This window comes from Motacilla alba, chromosome 5 (assembly GCF_015832195.1).
Source record: "Motacilla alba alba isolate MOTALB_02 chromosome 5, Motacilla_alba_V1.0_pri, whole genome shotgun sequence".
Taxonomy (NCBI): domain Eukaryota; kingdom Metazoa; phylum Chordata; class Aves; order Passeriformes; family Motacillidae; genus Motacilla; species Motacilla alba.
The window spans coordinates 53,821,069-53,841,245 of NC_052020.1; the positions used below are offsets into that span (position 1 = coordinate 53,821,069).

At 44.8% G+C, this 20,177-nt stretch overlaps 1 protein-coding gene across 7 annotated transcripts in view; it reads left to right on the top strand.

Moving 5' to 3' along the window:
• CEP170B (centrosomal protein 170B) overlaps positions 1-20,177 on the top strand; it is a 58,341-nt gene that overhangs the window by 21,542 nt on the left and 16,622 nt on the right. For 4 of the 7 annotated variants that reach the window (XM_038137784.1, XM_038137785.1, XM_038137787.1 and 1 more), the window contains exons 7-13: positions 7,541-7,642; positions 8,197-8,673; positions 10,909-10,971; positions 11,871-12,622; positions 14,630-14,815; positions 15,010-15,118; positions 16,554-18,329. In XM_038137784.1, coding sequence (XP_037993712.1) covers positions 7,541-7,642; positions 8,197-8,673; positions 10,909-10,971; positions 11,871-12,622; positions 14,630-14,815; positions 15,010-15,118; positions 16,554-18,329 — 3,465 coding nt within the window. The remainder of the gene's footprint in view (positions 1-7,540; positions 7,643-8,196; positions 8,674-10,908; positions 10,972-11,870; positions 12,623-14,629; positions 14,816-15,009; positions 15,119-16,553; positions 18,330-20,177) is intronic. The other 3 variants (XM_038137786.1, XM_038137789.1, XM_038137790.1) reach the window with 1 other exon arrangement.

Here is a 20,177-nt window from a genome sequence, read left to right on the forward strand (position 1 = left end):
TTTAGGGTTTAGCAGGGGGAGTTGCCCACTCTCTGTTGGAGGAAGAATCAAGGAGGAGAATGGAGGGAAGGAGATGGCAAATAAAAGAGTGAGGCAAACTCTTGGGTGAGACACAGGTATGGCAGCTTTCTAGAAAAGTGTACAACTTTGGTTAAATCTGTTAAGGCTTCATGATAACTAATTGGAGTGGGTTGGTTGACCATAATCTCCCATGTATTGTCCTTACGAAAATCCCCCTAAGCTGGCACAGTGCACTAAAACAGTGTCATGTTCCTCCCTGGTCTCCTTGCTGTCTCCAGCTGTGTGGGGAAGTACATGTGCCTGTGTGCCCGACTCCCATTTTCTGCACCAGAAGACCTTTCTTTGTGTTGCTTTGGCTGTGTCCGTGTGGCTGTGTTTGGGACTGAGCCTGACAAGTGTGAATGTAAAGGGATGGAATTGTGGATGATTAGGTGTGACACTGGGGAGGGTGAGAAGAGGTGAATCCCACGGGGGAAGAGCTCTCCACTGACTTTCAAGGGGCAGGAGGTTCTTGGAAAGCTTTGCCAGTAGCTAGAACCACTTTGTGTTGCTACTGCCTGGTTCCATGAACACTCAGTTTTTTATTCTTGCCACCTTCCAAAATACACTCTCACTGATTTTAACCTACATAGCATAAGCAGTGGATATTTGGAACACCTTCAAAGCCAGGACGTTGAGTGACTCTTCAGCAAGGTGACCCGTTTCTCTGGCCTGTGATTTGCAGACCTGCTTTATGTTTCCGTCATCTTCAGTGGGCACAGACCAGAGGTCTGAGGCAAAACGGGCTCTGTGTTCTTACTGGGGACCAGCACTGAAGTGTGTCACGTGCAGTGGGACTGATGGGCAGAGCTAAAAAAATCTGTAAAATGCTGCTAACCCCACTGAACTATAGAGGAAATCAGGACTTTTTGTTTGAAGTATTTTGCTGGATTGGACTGAAGCCTGTGGAAACAAGGGCCTGAGCATTAAATCAGTCCCTGGCTCTCCCAAAAGCATCTCTGTCATGTGAGCAGAATGATCAGTGGATCCCTTTCTCCTCTGCAAGGTGACCAATTCACCTTGTCCTCAGCTGCACACATGCACTGCTTCTCCTTGGCTGCTGGGAGGAGTGGCAGCAGTTTGAAATGATTAGTGAAAAGAAGAGTTGTAGTGTTCTTAAGGGGAGTGGGCTTGCTTAGTGGCAGCAGAAAGAGGCTTTAGGGAAAGAGCTGTTTTGCTAAGCCTGTAGGTATTTAGGAATTTGCATTGACTAATTAAAGCAAGGTCTGGGCTGACAAAAGCCTTTAGAAGGATCAGTTCCCAGGGCTCCGGTGGAAGAGAGGCAGAGGGAATGCAAGCTTTCAGGGAAGAGGTTTAACAAAGCAATGTGAACAATTAGAGCTGCTTAGAAATGGGAGGAGGTGAGGGGCTGAGGATAAAAAGATCCAGGGGAGTGAATGGGAAACAGTCAGTTTAGTCTTCATGCTGCTGAACTTGGAGCTTTTGGGTGTAGGTTGCCTGTAAGCAGAAAATTGTTAGTCTGAAATGTTTGAACCAAGGAGCTTGGTTAGCTTCCTATAGCTTGGAGATGGATATGAATAAAAGTGTCCACAGTCCAGCTAGTTAATGCTAAAAATAGCTATTAGCTCTCATGTCTAATGCCTTAAGTTATCAGGAAGCCAGGTAGAGCCTTGAACTGAGTAGATTTCAGGACAGTCACAATCCCTCTTCCCATCTGTTGCTACCTGAGTTGAGGTACTTGATGAGATAAGCTGCTTTGTGGTCTTCTGTTCTCAGCACATAGTTAAATCCTCAGGCTGATCTTAATTTTTGTTTTTTCAAAGCTGCCACAGCCTGATGGGACTGGGTAATCCTGAATCTGATGACTAACCTCTGAATAACTGCTGCAGGCCTGGGTTTCCAGGGGTGGAGGCTGCTTGCAGGGAAATGGGCATCACCACTTGCAGGAGTAGGACCAATTTCAGGAGCTTCTCCCGGGATCTGTGAAATAGGTTTGCTCACCAGGTCAGCGTCCATGTCATTAGTTAAGTCCTCTCAGCGGAGTGGACAACTTGAAAGTCTTGCTGATGTCGAGGGCTGAGGTCAGCAGGCAGCATGGATGGAGGCAGTGGGAGCTGTGCCCAGTTGTGAAGTGGTTTCCATGGTCTTTGGCTGCTTTCCCCATGAGATCATGGCAATAGCTATTTAGACACACAGCACTGCCCTAGCCTTTAATTTAAGGGAGTGGTGCTACATTTGCTTTTTTGCCTGAACTAGAGTGGTAGTAACTGCAGCATGTTTAAGGTTTGACCATGTAAGTTATACAAGTGATCACAACATTTGTGATCATCAGCCTGATTTGAAAGTCCCTGGGATCCATGTATATTCGCAGCAGGTACAAAAGACCAGGGCCTAGATTAACCATGCACATAGGAAATAAATTGTATGGCAAAGAGTCAGAGAACTGCTTTATGATTATTCCTGCTAGGTCTGAATTCTCTGTTTTGGAGAGGAGTTAAAAAGCAGAGATGTAAGGAATTATTTTTAAAATGTTGTAGCTAGATCATCTTTTTCTTTCCCCAAGGCCTCTGCTGTAAGAAACCTACTCTGCATCTTCTGGAGATGGACATTATTGTTATTAATAATGAATCAAAAACAGTGTGACTTAAAGCAAGCTGGATTTCTCATGCTTTTGTTATGACTTGCAGTAGCAAGCTTCAGAGCTGTGTGTGCTTCTGTGAGCAAAGAAATTTGCTGTTGCTGTCTCTTTCTCATGATTGTGTGAAGTTTTGTGAAGATTCAAAGCACAGTGCTCAGTCCTGTCCTGACCACAGGGGACACCTTCAAGGGAAATCAGGCCCCTCTGTTTAGTGGGAGCTGTGTTCTTGTCTTGAAAGCTCTTCTTCCTGCTTGATGGTGGAAAGCAGCTTTAACACAGTCTTTCTCCTTTGCCTTTCATCACCCAGAGTGCATTTCTGGTTGTGGCCTTGTGTTTTGTGTGATTCACTTCTCCATAAATACACCCTTTGTATTGACACGTCTCATTCTCTCTTTTGGTGCCTCTCCTTCAGATGATCAATAGTTCTGTATTAATTTAACAGGCCACATTTTAGTCAGACTGTTAAGCAAATGGACTTCCCTTGTTCTGTGCTAAAACAGCCTTCATTTTTCCTTTTGAGTGACTGCCCCAAAGACTGAAATCCAGGAGCAGAACACGTGTATGTCGGTGGTCTTCCCTGTATTACACCATCACTGGTAGCTCAGTATTTATCTGGCTGAATGCTTGTGCTGACCTCAATTCAGTTATCTAAAAGGATGGTTTTCGGGCTGCCTGCCTGAATTGATGAGCCAAGAAATATGTCTAAATGAATTGGCACCATCTGGGCAGCCTGGCACGGAGTGGAGAGAGGTGGTAACGAGCTGCCATCAATTGGAGGAAGTCTCATGTCATTAAAATGACTGAGCAGTTCATTTTCATTGGTGTTCCTCCCTCCACTGCTGACTTGAGCAAGCCCCGAGTTTCTCTGCTCTTGCAAGAGCATCCATCTTACACTAAAACAGAGCAGACAGGAGGTGGCTTCAGGGTGCTTTGCATGTCTCAGGACACAGGCAAACGTGCTGCTCTGGATGCTGCAGGTCCAGGTTGAGGTTGCTACCCAAAATGGATTCCAGCTGGTGAAGAGCAAAGCCTGCTGGCACAACTGCATGTGTAGCTGCTCCCTGGCCCACTTCTGTCACAGCCATCTGTTTTAGCTGCCTTCCCATCGTGCTTTTTCCCCCCTCCCCTCCCCTTTTTCTACAATATTGTTGTGTTAGAACTGGAGCTGGGAGAGGTGTCAGTTGTGCTGGCAAATTAGAAGGGACAGAAGCTTCTGACATGAGCAGGGCAGCAGATTCTTGTAGCTCTTTGTGCTGGTTTTGGCGGAGGTAGAATTACTTTTCTTCCCAGTGGCTGGTATGGAGCTGTGTTTTGGATTTTTGCAGAACACAGAGTTGTTAATACAGAGATGTTTTTGTTATTGCTGAGCAGGGCTTACACAGAGCCAAGGCCTTTTCTGCTCTCTGTACTGCCACACTGGCAAGGAGATTGGGGCTGCATGGGAGGCTGGGAGGAGACACAGCCAGGACAGGTGGCCCAAAGGGACCACAGGGATATTCCAGACCAGATCACTTGCTTGGTGTATAATGTACAGAAGAAGGAGTAAGTGGGAGGGGGTGCTGGGAGTGATGGTTTTTGTCTTCCTAAGTCACTGTTATGTGTAATGGAGTCCTGATTTCCTGGAGATGGCTGAACACCTGCCTGCCCATGGCAAGTTGTGAATGAGTTCCTTGTTTGGCTTTGCTTCTGTGCATGGCTTTTGCCTTCCTTAGTAAACTCTCTATATCTCAACCCATGACTATTCTGCCTTTTACCCCTCTGATTCTTTCCCTGATCCCACTGGTGTGGGAGTGAGTGAGTGGCTGTGTGGAGCTTGGCTGCTGGCTGGCATTAAACAGCAACACTCTTCTGAAATCAGAGAAATTTTATTCTGGTTCAGGATCTATCTGCTTTCAGCAGCAGCCAGGAATGACGGTGACTGTGTCACTTGACAATGTTACTCAAAATGCAAATTAATATGAACGCTCAGTAGAAACATTAATTGCTCTTAAAATATTGAAACTGTCCCCGAATAGCAAGATACTGACTCCTCAGCTTTCCACCTGTGCTTTTTGCAGTTTTAAAATGAAGTTCCCGTTCATTGTGGAGGTTGGGAGAGGAAAGGAATGAAATGCTACACACACAAATGTGCAGCTTTTTCACAGATGCTGTAACTGGTATTGCAGGTGGGGCCGTGTGAGCTCTGTGTCATGGGGCATGAGGAACCTTCTGCTGCTGTGCAGTGAGTGCAGTGCAGTGTCTCCCACCTGATGGCCCCAGATCTGTGCACTCTGGCCAACCTGGTACAGTCTTTTTAGGTGTTCCTAGACCTGCCGTGGGGTTTTGACTTTGTGCTAGCTTTTGTCAGAGGGGCAGTTAGGGTAATTTTAGGTACCCATTAGGGCCCAGGGAAATTTGAGACAACAGAGGAGCTGGATCATTATTCTTTATAAATCCTTTCTTTTCCCCCTTCAGTTTCAGTTGTAATCCCAAAGTTCCTCATCATCAGAAGAGGTCCGACCTAAAAGTCTGACTTATGGCTGCCTTTTACGTTTAGTAGAAAAACTCCTGGCCAACAAAGGCAGAAGCTCCTGTGTTTGTACTCAGATGGGACACAGATCTTTGAGCAGTTTCTGGGAAGACTTCTGTCCTGCAGGATGGGTGTGAGCTCTCTTTGCCCCTCTGGACACAGAATTGTCTTGGAATAGATTACTGGCATCTTCTGGACTAGGGGGCCTTTGGGATCCCTTTGGGGCTGGGATGTGCTGGAGAGATGAGCTGTTAATGAGCTACAGCTCCTTGCAAGATGCAAGCAGTAACAGCACCCGTCCTTGGGAAAGGTGCTGCTTGTGCAACAGTGGAGTGCAGGTGGTCTTTGCATTTCATCTATAGGCTAGTTGACCGCTTTAGGCACAAATTACCTCAGACATCAGTGGCTCTTGCTAATGGATTTGTGTTGAAATGTTGATCTCCTTCCCCTGGCTTCCCCCAGAGAGCTGCCTCTTGGCCATCAACCTAAGATCTGTACTGCAAGCCAGAGGGTAATAATCCACGCTGTGCCCAAAGTGCCTGACACTGGTGCAGCAGATCCTGCATGGGTGGGGTGGGGTCTAGTGGGCAAGTCATAGCATGAAAAGAGGTTGGTAGGTTTCTGCTAGGCTGTGTGACAGAAGCTCCCAGCCTAGGAGAAACCAAACCCTATAATGGAGTAGGGTTCACTGACAACCTTGTGCATAGGTTTTTTTATTAGTTTCCCCCCTCTCCCATGAGTGGTTTACCCATCAGTTATGAAACATATTGCTTGGCAATTCCAATTTATCTTGGTGAGAAATGCTTCCTCCTTTGAACTTTCAAAGGCCGCCCACATAATAGGAACATGGTTTATCTTCCATGCACTCTAGGCAGGGAGGAGAGTAATACTTTCAGCCTCTTTTGATCCTCAGTGAGAAGGGAGGCCGTGTAGTTATCTTTGAAACACAGAGAAAATCTCTAGAAAAAGGCCTGTGGGCTGCATCTGTAAAGCAAAATTTTTGCCTGTGGACTGTCAGTGTATGAGTTTATATATCTGGAATGATCCTAGAACAAAAATATCTGAAGTAGTGGGCACTGGGTCTGTGTAGCTTTAGAAACAACAGCATAAAATCAGGCTGCTTTTTTAATTTGAGCTATTTAATTCCCCTTCCTCTCCTGACTTCCCTTATGCTAACAACTGCTTTCTGTTGTGTCCCTACTAAAGCAGGGAATGCAAAATTGCAGGGCTGTTTGAGAGCTGCTTTGCACAGAGCAGTGTGTGGCTTGAAAACCACAAGCTGAGCAGCAGCTGGCAGTAGAAGCCCAGCTATGCTTCTGGAGCTGGAGCCAGGGTTTCAAGACGTGGCCAGCTATGGCTGCTGTGAGCAGAGGCAGAAACAGCCTGGATCTTAACCTCAGCCCCTGACCTATCCTGGTGTTTCTGTCACCTCCAGATGAAAGAACAAAAGCTACTTTATTTGCTTCTCTTGAATTATGAGAAAATGGTAGTATTAACTGTACCACAGGCAAATTGGGTGTATTCTTTTTGTTTGTTGCATAAACAGCAGCCGCCCAAGGCACTGCCATAACACAGCCTTGTTTTGTGGGATACAAAACAAGGAGCAGTGGATCAGTTCCACTGAGTGGGTGCCAGTTGTTGCAGTGAAGCCCTGATCTTGCAGTGAGTGCTCACTGAGCAGAGAAATAATGTAAGCTAGGCTCTTCTAGAGGAAATTCTCCATGAGAAGAGCCTCTGTCCTCCAAAGACTATGCAACTCATTTGGTTTACTATAAATAAACTTTAGAGTGCAAGAGTTTGCTGCTTCTTTCTGAAAGTGTAAGGTTTTACTATTTTTCCTAAGTTTGTAATGCTTCAAGAATTTCCTGTTGTGGAATGTGTCACTTACAGTGGGAATGGTAAATAGTGCAAAAAATCCCTAGCCTGGACACATCCAAGGACATGGTGGGACAAAAATGGGTAGAGCTAAAGTCTTCCCAGTTAAGGTGAGGAAAAAAGATTTTCACCTGAGTTGCAAGTGAGTTGAAGACAGTTTTGTGGTTAGTGTTTTGTAGTCTGTCCTGACAAAAATCTTCCACTTTGTGTGTATAGTAAGGCAAGAAAGGGACAAAAGCCACAATCTGGGAAACACAGCTACGGAAGACAGTGAAAGGAGGTGAAGTTAGTATCTTGCAATAGAATGTAAAAAAGAAAAAAGGGCGAAACAAAGAAAAGCCTGAACATATTATTATGTATAATTTGCTGTTGTTATAGCTGTGGTGTAGTAGGTTCATGGTCTCATTTGGCCCTGCTGTTTTTCCTCTTTTGCTGTGCAGTTGAACTTGGTAAATTAGTATTTTCTGTGTTAAAGTATTTGCTTATCCTCTTCCTAGAAACAAATACTTACCGCACCCCTCTCTATGGGCAGCCCTCCTGGTGGGGGGAAGATGATGCAAATAACAAGGAAGAGAGAAGGCAAGAGGAACATTACTCAGGTAATGGAGGTGAGGTGGGATGGGAGAAGATAGGGGACACAAATTTTTGGCACACTTTTGATATTTACTGTTTGAAGCCATGCTGTTTCAAGACTTGTGATTACTACTTCTTCTTTGTGCTTGTATTTGCTTGTTCCTGTGTGTAGGTTGCCGCTGCTGAAACTGGAATAAGGGGGAATTTAAATGTTTTCCCTAAAATATCTGACCATTAGAAACAGCAGTTGTGGAGGAAATCACTAAGTTTGTTTTAGAGTTAGTTGTGTATTTGTATCTGTTTCTCACCTCATCATCTTTAGGAGCCATTTGGTCTTAACATTTCTGTTGTTGTCAATCTTCGTATATGGAAGAGGCATCTTGCTTTCATTTGTGCAGTGAACCTGATGTTTCCATCAAGCATGTGCTCTACTGCACAAAGTCTTTTATTTTGATGCACACACAGTGTATCTGTTCTGTAACAGAGAGGGGTTGTGATTAGTAACCCTTCCAAGAAGTTGAAACAAGTGAATTAAGTAATACTGAAAAAATGTTATTTTATTTTTTTTCCACTTTTGTAGAGAGATCAAAAGAGATAACCCAACATGAAGAGGAACTGAATGGGAATATTTCTACTTATAGAGATGCCCAAGAACAATCTGTGTTTGCCTTCCGGAGAGAGCCAAGTTACTTTGAGATTCCAACTAAAGAATTTCAGCAGCCATCAAAATCTCCAGAAACACAGGTCCATGAGATCCCAACAAAAGATGTTGATGCTGTGGTAGCCCCTGTGGTACAGAGTCATGCTTCTTTCACCATTGAATTTGATGATGGTACCCCTGGTAAAATAAAGATAAAAGACCATGTAACAAAATTTTCACTCAGACAGAGAAGACCCTACAGTAAGGAACCAGCTCATACAGAAGTGATGTCGGCAGAGAGCAAAGTGGCAGACTGGCTTGTCCAGAATGACCCAAGCCTGATGAGAAGGCAGTCTGCAGGAGATGATGTTTACAGTACCAAGAGTGACCTGCCAGTTCATGTAAGGACGCTTAAAGGTGAGTGAATGTCTTGTCATGTGGACATAGCTCTCTGTTGGCCATGCAAAATGCAGCCTTTCATGATAAAATATGAAAACCCTTCTCCTCTCAAGGAGAACTGGACTTAATTATCTCTGCTCCAAATTTGCAAGATGAAGAATATTACTTTAATGACTGTTGGTATTTTGAATGCATCTCTGGCATGCTCTTCACCTGGCTCTGAAGTCATGTGTGATGTTGGCTTGGGACACTAATGTGACTTCTCTGCATCTATAATGCCAGCTCAGCAGTAGTTGGTTGAAAAAAAGATTTTGGTTTTTAAATGTCTAAAATAATTTCCCTATGGTCAGGCAGGCTGATAAACACAGATATTTCAGTGAATTTGGTTCTCTTGGCTTCTTCTAGCTGATGGAATGGCTTTTTTTTTTTAACTGTAGTCCATAGGAGTCTAAGCATGATCACCCTGCTGCCTTAAGTGTGATCATCTGGTAATGACCAGAGCCATTTGGTTGGGTGACAGAAAGTGCTGACAGAGACAATACTGGTAGAGTTGAGATACACATGATCCCTAGTAGAGGAAATTGTTGAGCTTGTAGGAAAAGGTTTCTTCTCCTAACCCAAAGCTTTTCTGAAATCTGCTCTGTTCAAAAACATCAGATTTAGTGAATTGTGTCTTGTTAAGTGTGTCACTTGTGAGGAATTCTTTATAGAATTTTCAGAGGTCTGAAGTGAAGTTTGGAGCTCAGTTCTTAGAGCAGCTGGTGGGACTTACATGATTGTGATGCAACTTGGAATACGTTCTGCAAGATTTGTTTGGGTGTCTCTCTTGGGCCATCCTCTGAGCAACTCAGAGGAGACCAGTGATTCCTGCATTCTCACTGCCTTGCCTCTGGAACAGCTATTGTTTTGAACTGCAGCTTGAGCTGACGAAGTCAAATTGAAGGTTACCAGACCTACTTGTGCTTAAGGTGCTACTTAAATAAGAGCTATACCTTGCTTTCTCTTAAGGAATATTTGCTTAGAGTTTCTTGAAAAAAAATACCCTGAACTCGTCATAATATTAAGAGTTTTATGTATTACACCTCCAAATTGCTGGTTTTGGTACATATTTTTGGGAACCCTGTACCTATAAAATTCTCAAGTTCAGCCATATGATTTGGCATGGCATGGCAATTGAACTATTTTGTTGGCCATTGCTTGGTTCTAATGCTTCCCAATAGGAGACAGTGTTAAGTGCCCTGTTTCATTATTTAGGGTCTTATTTTCAGTGTACTGTGACTGTGTGGTGAAAGGGTTTGTGCTGGGATTTTTTATGTTATTGTCATACTGGATTTTGTTGGCTTACTGGAGAACATAGTCAGGGACAGAAATGTGCTTAAGTGGTTTCACTCTTTCCTCTTGGAGAAGGCTAGAGAGTTGGGCAGCTGTTGCTGTTGTGATGCACAGGAACACTAGAGACTGGCTGCATTTGCCTCTCTACAGTCCATAAGACATGGAAAGAAGCTGAGGTAATTCAGGGCGTAATTTGCATATCAAGAAGTCAACACTGGACATTTGATTAAAACATGGAGTGTTGATGGCCAGAGGAGCTGATCCGCCTCTGCTTTGGCAGGTGTCATTTATCTACGATAGCTGTGTAACGTGTTCTTCTGGCAGGGCTGATGTTGAAGATGTCTTGGAGGCTGCTGCTGGCTGCCTACCAGGTTTGGGTCTCCAGGATCAGAAATGCCCTCCACTGGGGCTATCTGAGTAACATTTGTTCACTTCCAGCAACAATGTGGTGAATGTAAAGCCCGGTTTCAAGACTACAGGGTGTTCAGGTCTTAGCAGCTTGAGGGGACGTGCATGGTGTTCTGCCGGGGCATCCGTGAGCATGGTGCATGTTTTCCTTGTGTCCTCACCGTTTTGCATTCATCAGAGCTCTTAGTCAAGACCTTTAATTTAAGAACTTTCCCTTCCAAGGGTGAAGCTTATCAGCCCTCAGGGCACAATGCAAAGTTTGCTGGCTTTCTTCATCAGTGTGTTAGCAAACTCTTCATAGAATTGACTCCTGGGTTGAATGGACCTTGCATTAAATTCTAATCTTTTGCAGTTAATTTGTTGTAATAAATGGTCTTCACCCATGAGTCTGGAGAACTTGCCAAGTTGGTTTGAGCAGTTTTCCTTCAAACACGTGGTGTTTTAGCCAGTATATCTTGCTACATATTACAGTCTAGAGCGCAGAGACCTCTTTCCCCGTTCTCCCGATGACAGGTTCCTGGTCGTTGACTGAATCGTGTTGTGTGCCTTCACACCCGTTTCCTTCTCCAAAAAAAGGTTTGTTTTTTGTTTTACTTTTAACTTTTTGTTTGAATTTTGACTTTTTGTTTTACTTCAACTTACTTTCTGAGAGTCCTGAGCTAAGGTGCTGAGAGGCAGGCAGGCAGTGATACATAGAGACAGTTGTAAAGATGGTTGTTGCTAACGTAAATGAAAATAATTATAAACTCAGTTTAAGCTTAGTGAACTCTTAAGTAATGATTTAACCTTTGCTTGGCTGGTGATAGGATGGGTAACTCATGGGGGTGTCATGGTGTGATTCTTAAATCTCCAGGAAAAGTAAAGAATCCTGCAAATCCACTTTTCTGTTAGCCTCTGGTTTATTTGCCCTTGTAGAGGAGGGTGACATGGGTGCTCAGAGATGCATCTACTTGTAATGCAGTGATCTGGTCTTTCATCGTGGGGATTTGGTTTCATGGTTTGCAGTGTGAGGGTTTTATTTCCTGATCCTGCAGAGATATTTCTGCTCTGTAAAAGAGAAAATCCAGTGAGGTGGTCTTGGACTACAGTAATTGGATAGAATGGCAAAATAATCTCATAATTTTTATTTGAATGGAAAAAGTAAAGAAACAAAACATTAGGTATGTAAACCAATCACCACCAGAATCAGAAAAAATCAGAAATCCATGAGGTTGAAAGTACTTCTTGAATTCTTTTTAAATAAATAATTAATTTGGTAGCCAACCAGTGGTGAAAAGTGGGGTCAGGAGAGAGCTGCCTTCTCTTTATTTCTTGTGATGGGGTGTAATCCCTGTACCACACTGATGTCTTTGGAGTTTTTTAATCTTACAGAATGCTTTTCTTGTATAACTGAAATTATAAATCTCAACTGGGAGGTAATGACAGTCCCAAACAACTGAGAGTATGAAGGTCAAATCTCCGTACCTTGTTTCCAGGCAACAGGCACGAGGACGGGACGCAGAGTGACACTGAAGACCCCAAGGCGGAGAAGGAGACGACGACACCGGGTGGGGAACGTCCGACAGAGCAGACGAGGCTGCAGCGCCAGATGAGGCGTGACCCCCACGAGATGCTGCACAACAAACAGGCCTTCGTCATCGAGTTCTTCGAGGACACGCCGCGGAAGAAGCGGTCCCAGTCCTTCACGCACAGCGCTCACTCATCCCAGAGCGACACGGATCCGGGGCTGAAGAGCAAGGTTGAAAAGCGCAAGAATGCGTTGCCGGCTGAGAAGCCGGGAAATTCAGTGCCACCATCCCACCTCACAGCCCAGGCGGGCAAAGCCACCAACAACTCCTGTGGGACCCAAAGAACGAGCTCCTTCAAGAGAGACAAGACAGAGGATCGGATCAACTCTTCATCCTCCTCTACTCCCAGAGCCAAAAGTTATGGGAGCGTTGGGAGGAAGTCGAAAATGGCTCAGGATTTTATGGCTGAGTACTTGCGTGAGACTGCTCAGTCTGGGAAGCCAAACGCTGAGAAACCAGCCCCTGTGCCCATGCCAGCAGCTCCACGCGTGGTTATATCCTCAGAACCAGAGCCTGCCTCTGCTCCACCTCCAGAGGTGAAGTCTGCCCAGGGCAGGAGAAATGATGAGGAGGACAGTGTGAGTGAGACGGGCACATACACCATTGAGACAGAGTCGCAGGACAAAGAGGTGGAGGAAGCACGAAAAATGATAGATCAGGTAAACGCTGCTTTTCTGTGTTTAGCCAGTGAGCTGAGGGCTGAAGGCTTGGGGGGCCTAAATTAACTCTTGCCATGAAGGGATGCAATTGGGTGCAGCAGGACATTATAGTTAGGGGTGGAAAATCATTTTGGGTGATGTGTGCTAAGGATAGGCCCCAACAAACTGTGATGCTTGTCTTTAAAAAATCCCACCAAAACAACAAAATTACAAAACAACAAGCACAGAGTAAATGAAGGCAAAATATGCCCATGGAAAAGAACTGCTTGCTTAAAAAATGGAATTTGGAAGCAAAAGGGAAAGAGTGGGTTTGCCATCTGTTTAGAGGAAAGGCAACACCTGAATAAAGATTAGGCTGATGCTGCTGACAGCTGTGGCTGGGAGCAGCTCTGCTCTCTAGGACTGCTCCCAAGCTTCTGCCTTGGCATTGCATCACCTCCTGCCCGCTGTTATGAAGATGGGAGCTGCAGCCCATCACTGATGCATCATTCCATGGTAGGCCACAGGAAATGCCAAGGGCTGGTGCTTACCGGCCTTAGTGGCAGATGTTTCTGTATTTGGCTGTGCCTGATTAGAAAGCTAGTGCTTGCTGTCAGGGCAAGCGGCAGCTGGCTGAGATAGCAAAGGGTGTGATCTAGGGCAGAGGCAATCCCAGATGGATCTGTACTTGTTTGGATTTTGCAGTGTGAGTGATTGCATAAAAACTAAACTCCAGAGATGAGGGAGGTTTAAGGAGAACCCACCCAACTAACCAACCGCAGGGCAAACGAAAGTTTGGCTGATTTTCAGGTTTAACTCTCATCTGCGGTCTATTATGAAAACAAAACTGGCAAGTTGTTATGAAGATTTAGTGAAATGTAGTCAGGAGGATGGCAATGTTTAAAAGAAGCCTTAATTGAACCTGGCTTTGGAGCTTTGTATACAGTGTTTATGAGCCTGGATCTAGCTTCTCTCTTTTGTTTTTGATTACACTGGTTCCTTACATCTTGTTTGAAATGTGATCGAAAGCTTCCAGGGCATGGTATTTAGGTCACAGCAAGGTCCTAGTCCTGATAATAGATGACTAATTGTTCTGGTGGGGAGATATGAGGGAAAATGCCACAAAAATACAAATATTTCTGGGGAGTAGTCTTGGCAGCCATGTGACTCTGGCAGACAGACTGGCCAGCTTCTGGCCTGACTGTGCCATAGACTTGGTGCAGTGCAGACCTGCCACTTGTGAAAGAGCTGATAACTGAACCTCAGTGCTTCTGTCCAGGAAGAAAGAAAATGAATTCTAGACTAGGTTCTAAGGTGTTTCTGTTCTTTATTCCTCCACCATTGCAAGCACATTTTTTAACAGCAGTGAGTGGAGATCTTTATGGCCATCTCTGCACAGCCAAGGCACCCTCTGTAGTGTATCTTCTTCTGAACTTCTTGCAGTCAAGTGAGAGGAACAAGCCCTTCTGAGACATGAGTCTTCATCACCCCCCATAGAAGGCCTGCTTATCTTCAGGGGGAATCTGTCCAGCGAACTCAAATACTCACCCATCTCAGAGATGCATTCTGTCCCAGTTCCCTCTGGCAGTGCAGGGCTGCTTTGCTCAGCCCACTCACAGCTACAGTCTGTGAAAGACACTGGGGATGGAACTTTCCCATTTTCTCTGTCTAAATGTTCCTGAATGAGCTGGTAAATAGCTTTCCCAACACTCATCCTAAATTTCTCTGGGCTGAAAAGGGACTCCTTTTCAGTGAAAGTTACTGCTGTTAAAGGCAACACCCCTAAATAATGAGGGAGAGAGGAAAGGTGGGTGTGGGTGGAATTCTATGATTATGTATATTTAAAGCTGCTACTGTGGAATACAGAAGAAAATCATTTACATGATTTGCATGGAAGCATTGGCAAGTGTTTCTGGCCCCTTGGGATCATAGTTTGTGTGTGATTAATGTTTCACAGATTTTCACAGATTTTGGCTAATGTTTTTCTGTTTCCTTGCATTTTTATATTCCCATGAAACATCTTTTCAGGTTTTTGGCGTTCTTGAATCGCCTGAATTTTCCAGAATCTCTTCAACCTTTAGACCAATAATTAAAGGTGAAAAAGATGACTCCGGTTCTCAGCATCTGATCAGTGAAAATGGCACTAGTCAGAAGTCACCTCTGCTCCAGGCATTTTCCTCAAAAGCTGTGAATGGGTCTCAGGCTGAAGCACAGGTAAGGGCAGTCCAGGTGGATTTCCTGGGATGGTGGAGGTGTAGATGGGTTTTCTGTCTGCATATAAATGTGATGTGTAACTCGATTTCCATTTTGAATAGACCGAGTGATGTCAGTGAGAGAGGAGAGATTTTGTGGCTAGGATTTTGTGTGCAAACCCTCCTTCTGACCTCATCTTCCCCACCTTGTTGTAGATGTCTGCAGCATCTCAAGGGAATCAGAAGTGGGTATCAAGGTGGGCGAGCCTTGCGGACAGTTACTCTGACTCTGGATCTGTCTCTGGGCAGGGTGATGGAAGTGCAGGTAAGTCTCATCCAACACTACAATTTGAGGGTGTCTGAATCTAAACCAGGATGATAGGAAAAGCAGAAATCAAGGGCATCTCTGCATCTGGCTGTAGCTTATTTTCTGTTTTAGCTACAGTAGTTGGAGATGGGAAGCACAGAGTGAATAGTTCCCAGTGGAGAGAGCTCTGGTTTGCATTTTGGAGTTATTCAAGAGGTTCTTAAATGTTAGGTTTGACATGACTAAGGGGAACCTGGGAAGGAGAAAGGTTGTGAGGGCTTTGGGTGTTGACCAGCCCCAAGCTGTGATTCCTTAGACTGCCTTATGATGCCAGATGAGAGCTCTTTGCGCATAGCCTTGGAGTTACTTCCTGGCTTGCACGTTTTTTTTGTGTGCTTCTCCTGTGTCTGGCTGTGCTGAGAATTTAGGCTCTTCTGGGATTTGCTGTTGAGTGGCAGTTGTAAAGGGTGGAGATCAGTATAGAAAACTAGATATGGTGGGGAAGAAATGAGGGGAGTCTGATATCCTCCAACTTCCTAACTTGGAAGACACCTTATGGACACTGTGGTCCTCTTGGTGTGTAGGAAAAGGAGAAAATCACTTTGTTGGCTTTTGCAAATGTTTTCAACTTTTTTTTGGTTGGGATTACTTGTCATACTTTCTTCCCATGGACAGCTCTAGATAGATCCACTAAAGATTAGAAGGAATCTTTGTTTCAGAGATCATTGCTACTGTTTTCACACTGTGTAGGATACCTAACTCGTGGAGTGCTTGTAATATTACCATAGCCAAATAACCAGTTATCCTGGTATTTAAAGGTGTTATCAGATATGGAGGCCTGGCCAGAAGTATGGGAAAAATAGGAACACTCTTTCTGTGGAGTGTTAGTGTTCCTGCTGATAAGCCCACACATGCTGGGGCAGTGAGCTCTAATTCAGAGCTTCTTGATTATTACAGGGTCTTTCTCCTGAGACTTTGCTCTGGGATATGAGTGTAGGAGAACTTGTACTGTGAAAAACACAATCCATTTAGTCAAATGGGCAATGTTGTTTAGAATGGCACTTAAAACATTGCATCACTGATGTCTGATGGCTTTTCATCCTGTGGCCTGATTGATGCTAGATGCCAGCAATGTCATTATACTCCATAGTGCTTGTACTGGGAGGTATATTATGGGAGAATGAGTCTGACATGCTACCTTGAGAAGGGAAGGTGTTGAGCAGTGTGATTCAGCAAAGGAATTAAGTTTAATGTCTGTATTGATAAACCCAAGGGAGCAGGCACCAACCACACCCTGCTGATGTTCATATTTCATGAAACCTTAGTTCTAAGCACATCTTGTGAGTGCTTTTGTGGAATTGCACTTTGCAGGATCAAGCTGTTCTTAAACAAATAAATAAATAAGTGGCACAATTTTACAGTAATTGATTCTTTTCCTCTTAACTCTCTTCAGAAAGTGGGGTACCCCCAAAACCTGGGGAACCAGAAAACTCTGTGCCCTCGAGAACAAGGCGCCTTCTTCCCCAACTCCCACCAAGTGATAAATCAGACAGCCCCACTCCCACAGTCCTGGTGTGCCAGGAGTCCTATTCAGAGGTTACCAAGAGAACCATTGTGAAGGACCACTGTGTGGAAGCCTATGGTGATTCCAGCAGCCACCTCTTCATCCAAGAAGACCTGGATCCGGACAGCCTCAGCGATGCCAGCAGATCTGACGATGGCTTCAGCGTGGAAAAAGGCAAGAAATATAAAGAGAACAGCAGAGTGCTAGAGCAGATGAGGGAAGACAATAGATCAGAGAGCCGGCAGCCAGGAGCCACCCGGATCTCTCACGTGAGAGCTGTGAGTGAGCCAGTTTCTACTTCATTCTACATTGGTGATGACAGCAATGATGCAGAGGTTCCCTCCAAGCTCTCTATGAGTATATCCCATGCTCGAGCAGACAAGGACAGCAAGGATCCAGAGTTTTCCTTCAAATGTGCTGGCACCCCAGTTTCTGGAAAGCCGCCGGTCAAAGATGTTAGTGCTTATATAAACACGGCTGGGAAAGTTGTCATTTCCCTTCATCAGAGTCTTCCTCAAGATCAAGAAAACATGTCAGGAAAGGAAACGGCATCTTTTGTTAGACAAGAAAGTTTTACCAAAGATAAATCAAGCAGTGGTGTTCCTCAGAATAAACTCCCACATATTTCAAGTCACCCTCTGCTTAAAGATTTAGAGGCTGTTCGGTCAACTCGTATGGACTTTAGTCAGGACACTCATCTTCTGCTTAAGGACACTGAAACTGCCTTGGCAGCGCTGGAAGCCAAATTGCTTGGTCAAAGCCAACAGCTGGAGCCATCAGAAACTGCTGGTCAACTGGAGGACTCCTTGTCAGGGGACTCAGATGTAGACACAGCCAGCACAGTTAGCTTGGTGAGTGGCAAAAACGTCCCAGCAAGTGCCCCGAAACGCAAAGCAGTCGCGTGCTTGCAGAAGGAGAAATCTTCCTCCACGCCATCCATCCAGGACCAGTGTGGGCAGCCCAGTGCTCGGGACAGGCTGACGGAGAAGCGGAAAACACAAGCTCCAGAGGCACCCAACCGAGCAGAGGCCGCCAAACGCTTCCAGATGAAGCGGAGCGCTGGGACTCGAGGGTCACTTGACTTCACAGATGACGAGAGAAGTTCAAACTCACCCTACCTGCCAGTCCCCGATGCGGTTGTGTCTGACCACGAGCACTCGGTAACCCGGCCTGTTCCCAGGAGGAAGCCTTTCACTCAGGCCACCAAGGAGGACCAGAGCAAAACAACGTCGAATGTGCAGAAAATCCAGCAGGTTCTCACCAGGTCCAACAGTTTATCCACCCCACGGCCCACAAGGGCCTCAAAGCTACGCCGTGCCCGGCTGGGGGATGCTTCGGACAATGAATGCGTGGATGCTGACAAAACAGCCTCCAACTCGGATGCTACTGCTCAGGGCACCAAGCAGCCCACGGAGACAAAGAAGCTGTCCCGGCTGGACATCCTGGCAATGCCCAGGAAACGGGCAGGTTCATTTACAGTGCCCAGTGACTCGGAGACGGCGCAGTCCAGGACGGGGTTTTCGGGCCGCAGCGCCGAGTCCTATCGGAAGACGGGCGTTTCGGAGGTGAGAGCTGCAGCCAGGAAAACGGCAGCTGCTGCCTCTGCCAAGCAGCCTTTCAGCAGGACTCGTTCAAGCAGTGTCAAGTATTCCTCCTCATCATCCTGTAAGTGCTCCTGCTTTATGTTTCTCCCCTCTTCCCCTGTTTCTGACTTACAGGCTGCACGTGGTTGCCAGGGATTAGTATCACAGTAGTAGAGGTGCTGCCTAGGTGAGTACAAAAGTCTGCATTAATGAGCAGCATGGATGTTGAGATTTCATGTGGATTTGGAGACAGCAGAGCACTCTCATACTCAATGAGATGGTATTGTGGTTATGTCTGTGAGGATACTACAAATAGCAACTTTTTTTTTTCTCCAGTGGTTTGTTTTTTGAACAACCAGTTGCCATTTGACAGTTGGCCATATTTTTTTTTTAAGATAGAATTCAATGCCTTTCTAGTGCTACAAAAAAAGTCTGATCTTTTAAGGTTCAAACTTTTCTTCCAGAGAGTTTATAATGATGTTGGTGACAGCTGATGTCCAAGGTGGCAGGTTTGAAGGCATCTGAAACTGGAGAACAAGCAATATATGTCCTTGTGTTGTGAAAGCTGTTCCCTTGTTGTTCCTGAAAATATAAATACAGAGCTAGACACTGCACGTTGATTACCCCAAGACATTGACACCTCTGTGTATTTTCACTGACTTTTGCCATAGCTAAGGCAGGTTCACATTTGGAGTTCCCATGAGGCAGAAGTGTGGGGACTACATTGCCCTGTAGTTGAGCGCTCAGTAGACCCTTGAAATATCAGCATTTGTCATATTGAAATCAGCCTTCAATTAAGAGGTGGGGACAATTCAGATGACAACTTTAGGATGGTAATCGGTAATGGGAGATTGTTCCTGAAACCTTTGGTCTAAGTTCAGGTCTATGCCTGTAGTCCTTGACCTGCCACAGATGTGGCAAAGCAGACATGTTTGCTTAGGATTTTAGGAATGATTGGTAGCCAAAGGCACAGGAAGAACCCCTTTGGCTGGATTTCTCAGTCCTCTTGAGTAGAATGCTATTTTCAGCAGTTTTGTGATTTTGTAAGGAGTCTTTGAGTTCTCTATGTGTCCTTTAATATTTTTCATACAGCTGAGTATTTATCCCTCTTGCAGTATTCATTTTTATTGCATGCTAAAAATGTTATTTGCTGCTTGTTTTGATTTGGATTGTTTTAGTACATTCAGCTTCACCTTTAATTTTAGTGATTTTTTTTCTTACACACTTGTATATGCATGTAAATCAGAATGTGATTAAGCTAAAAGAGTATGTACAGTCTCTTCTCTTGCCTTTTTTTGAGATGATGCTATTATTAACTTCTTGTTAATCCTGATAAACAAATTTAAGGCAAGATAATGTGGTCAGTTTTCCAAACAGGAGGTGCTCTTTGCACTCCCTCTGCCTTTGGACCACAGGCTTCAAATCATTCAGAGAAAAATGATAAGTGTTGGCCAGTTCTTTATTTAAATGAATTGGTTTTTGATTTCCACCTCTGTAGCAGCATGCTAACACCCTTCCTTGTCCATAGTTGCAGCAGATGATGCTAATCCTTCCTCTGAATTAGTCACTCTTAAAATACTAACCTCCTAATTCTTTGATAGGATTGTGAACCTTGTGCAAGCTCTAAGTACATGCTGGTGTATTTCGAGCTTCATCGTGCTTGCTGTTGTGTGATCCATGCTCCTGTACTAATGCTGTTATAGACAACCAGCAGCTAGAGCTCCCTTCCTGCAACAAGAGTGACATGTTGTTAAACTGGACTATTGCACTGTGCCATCAAGACTTTTTTTAGCATGATACAACAACCCTTGAAAGCTTTGAGTTTCAAGCCTAAGGGATAAGGAGGCAGATGTGGCTGATTTATTCCAGGAGTTCTTAGTGTTTAGCTAATCACAGGAGTTCCCAACTCTCCCAGTGGGAGAAAGTTCAT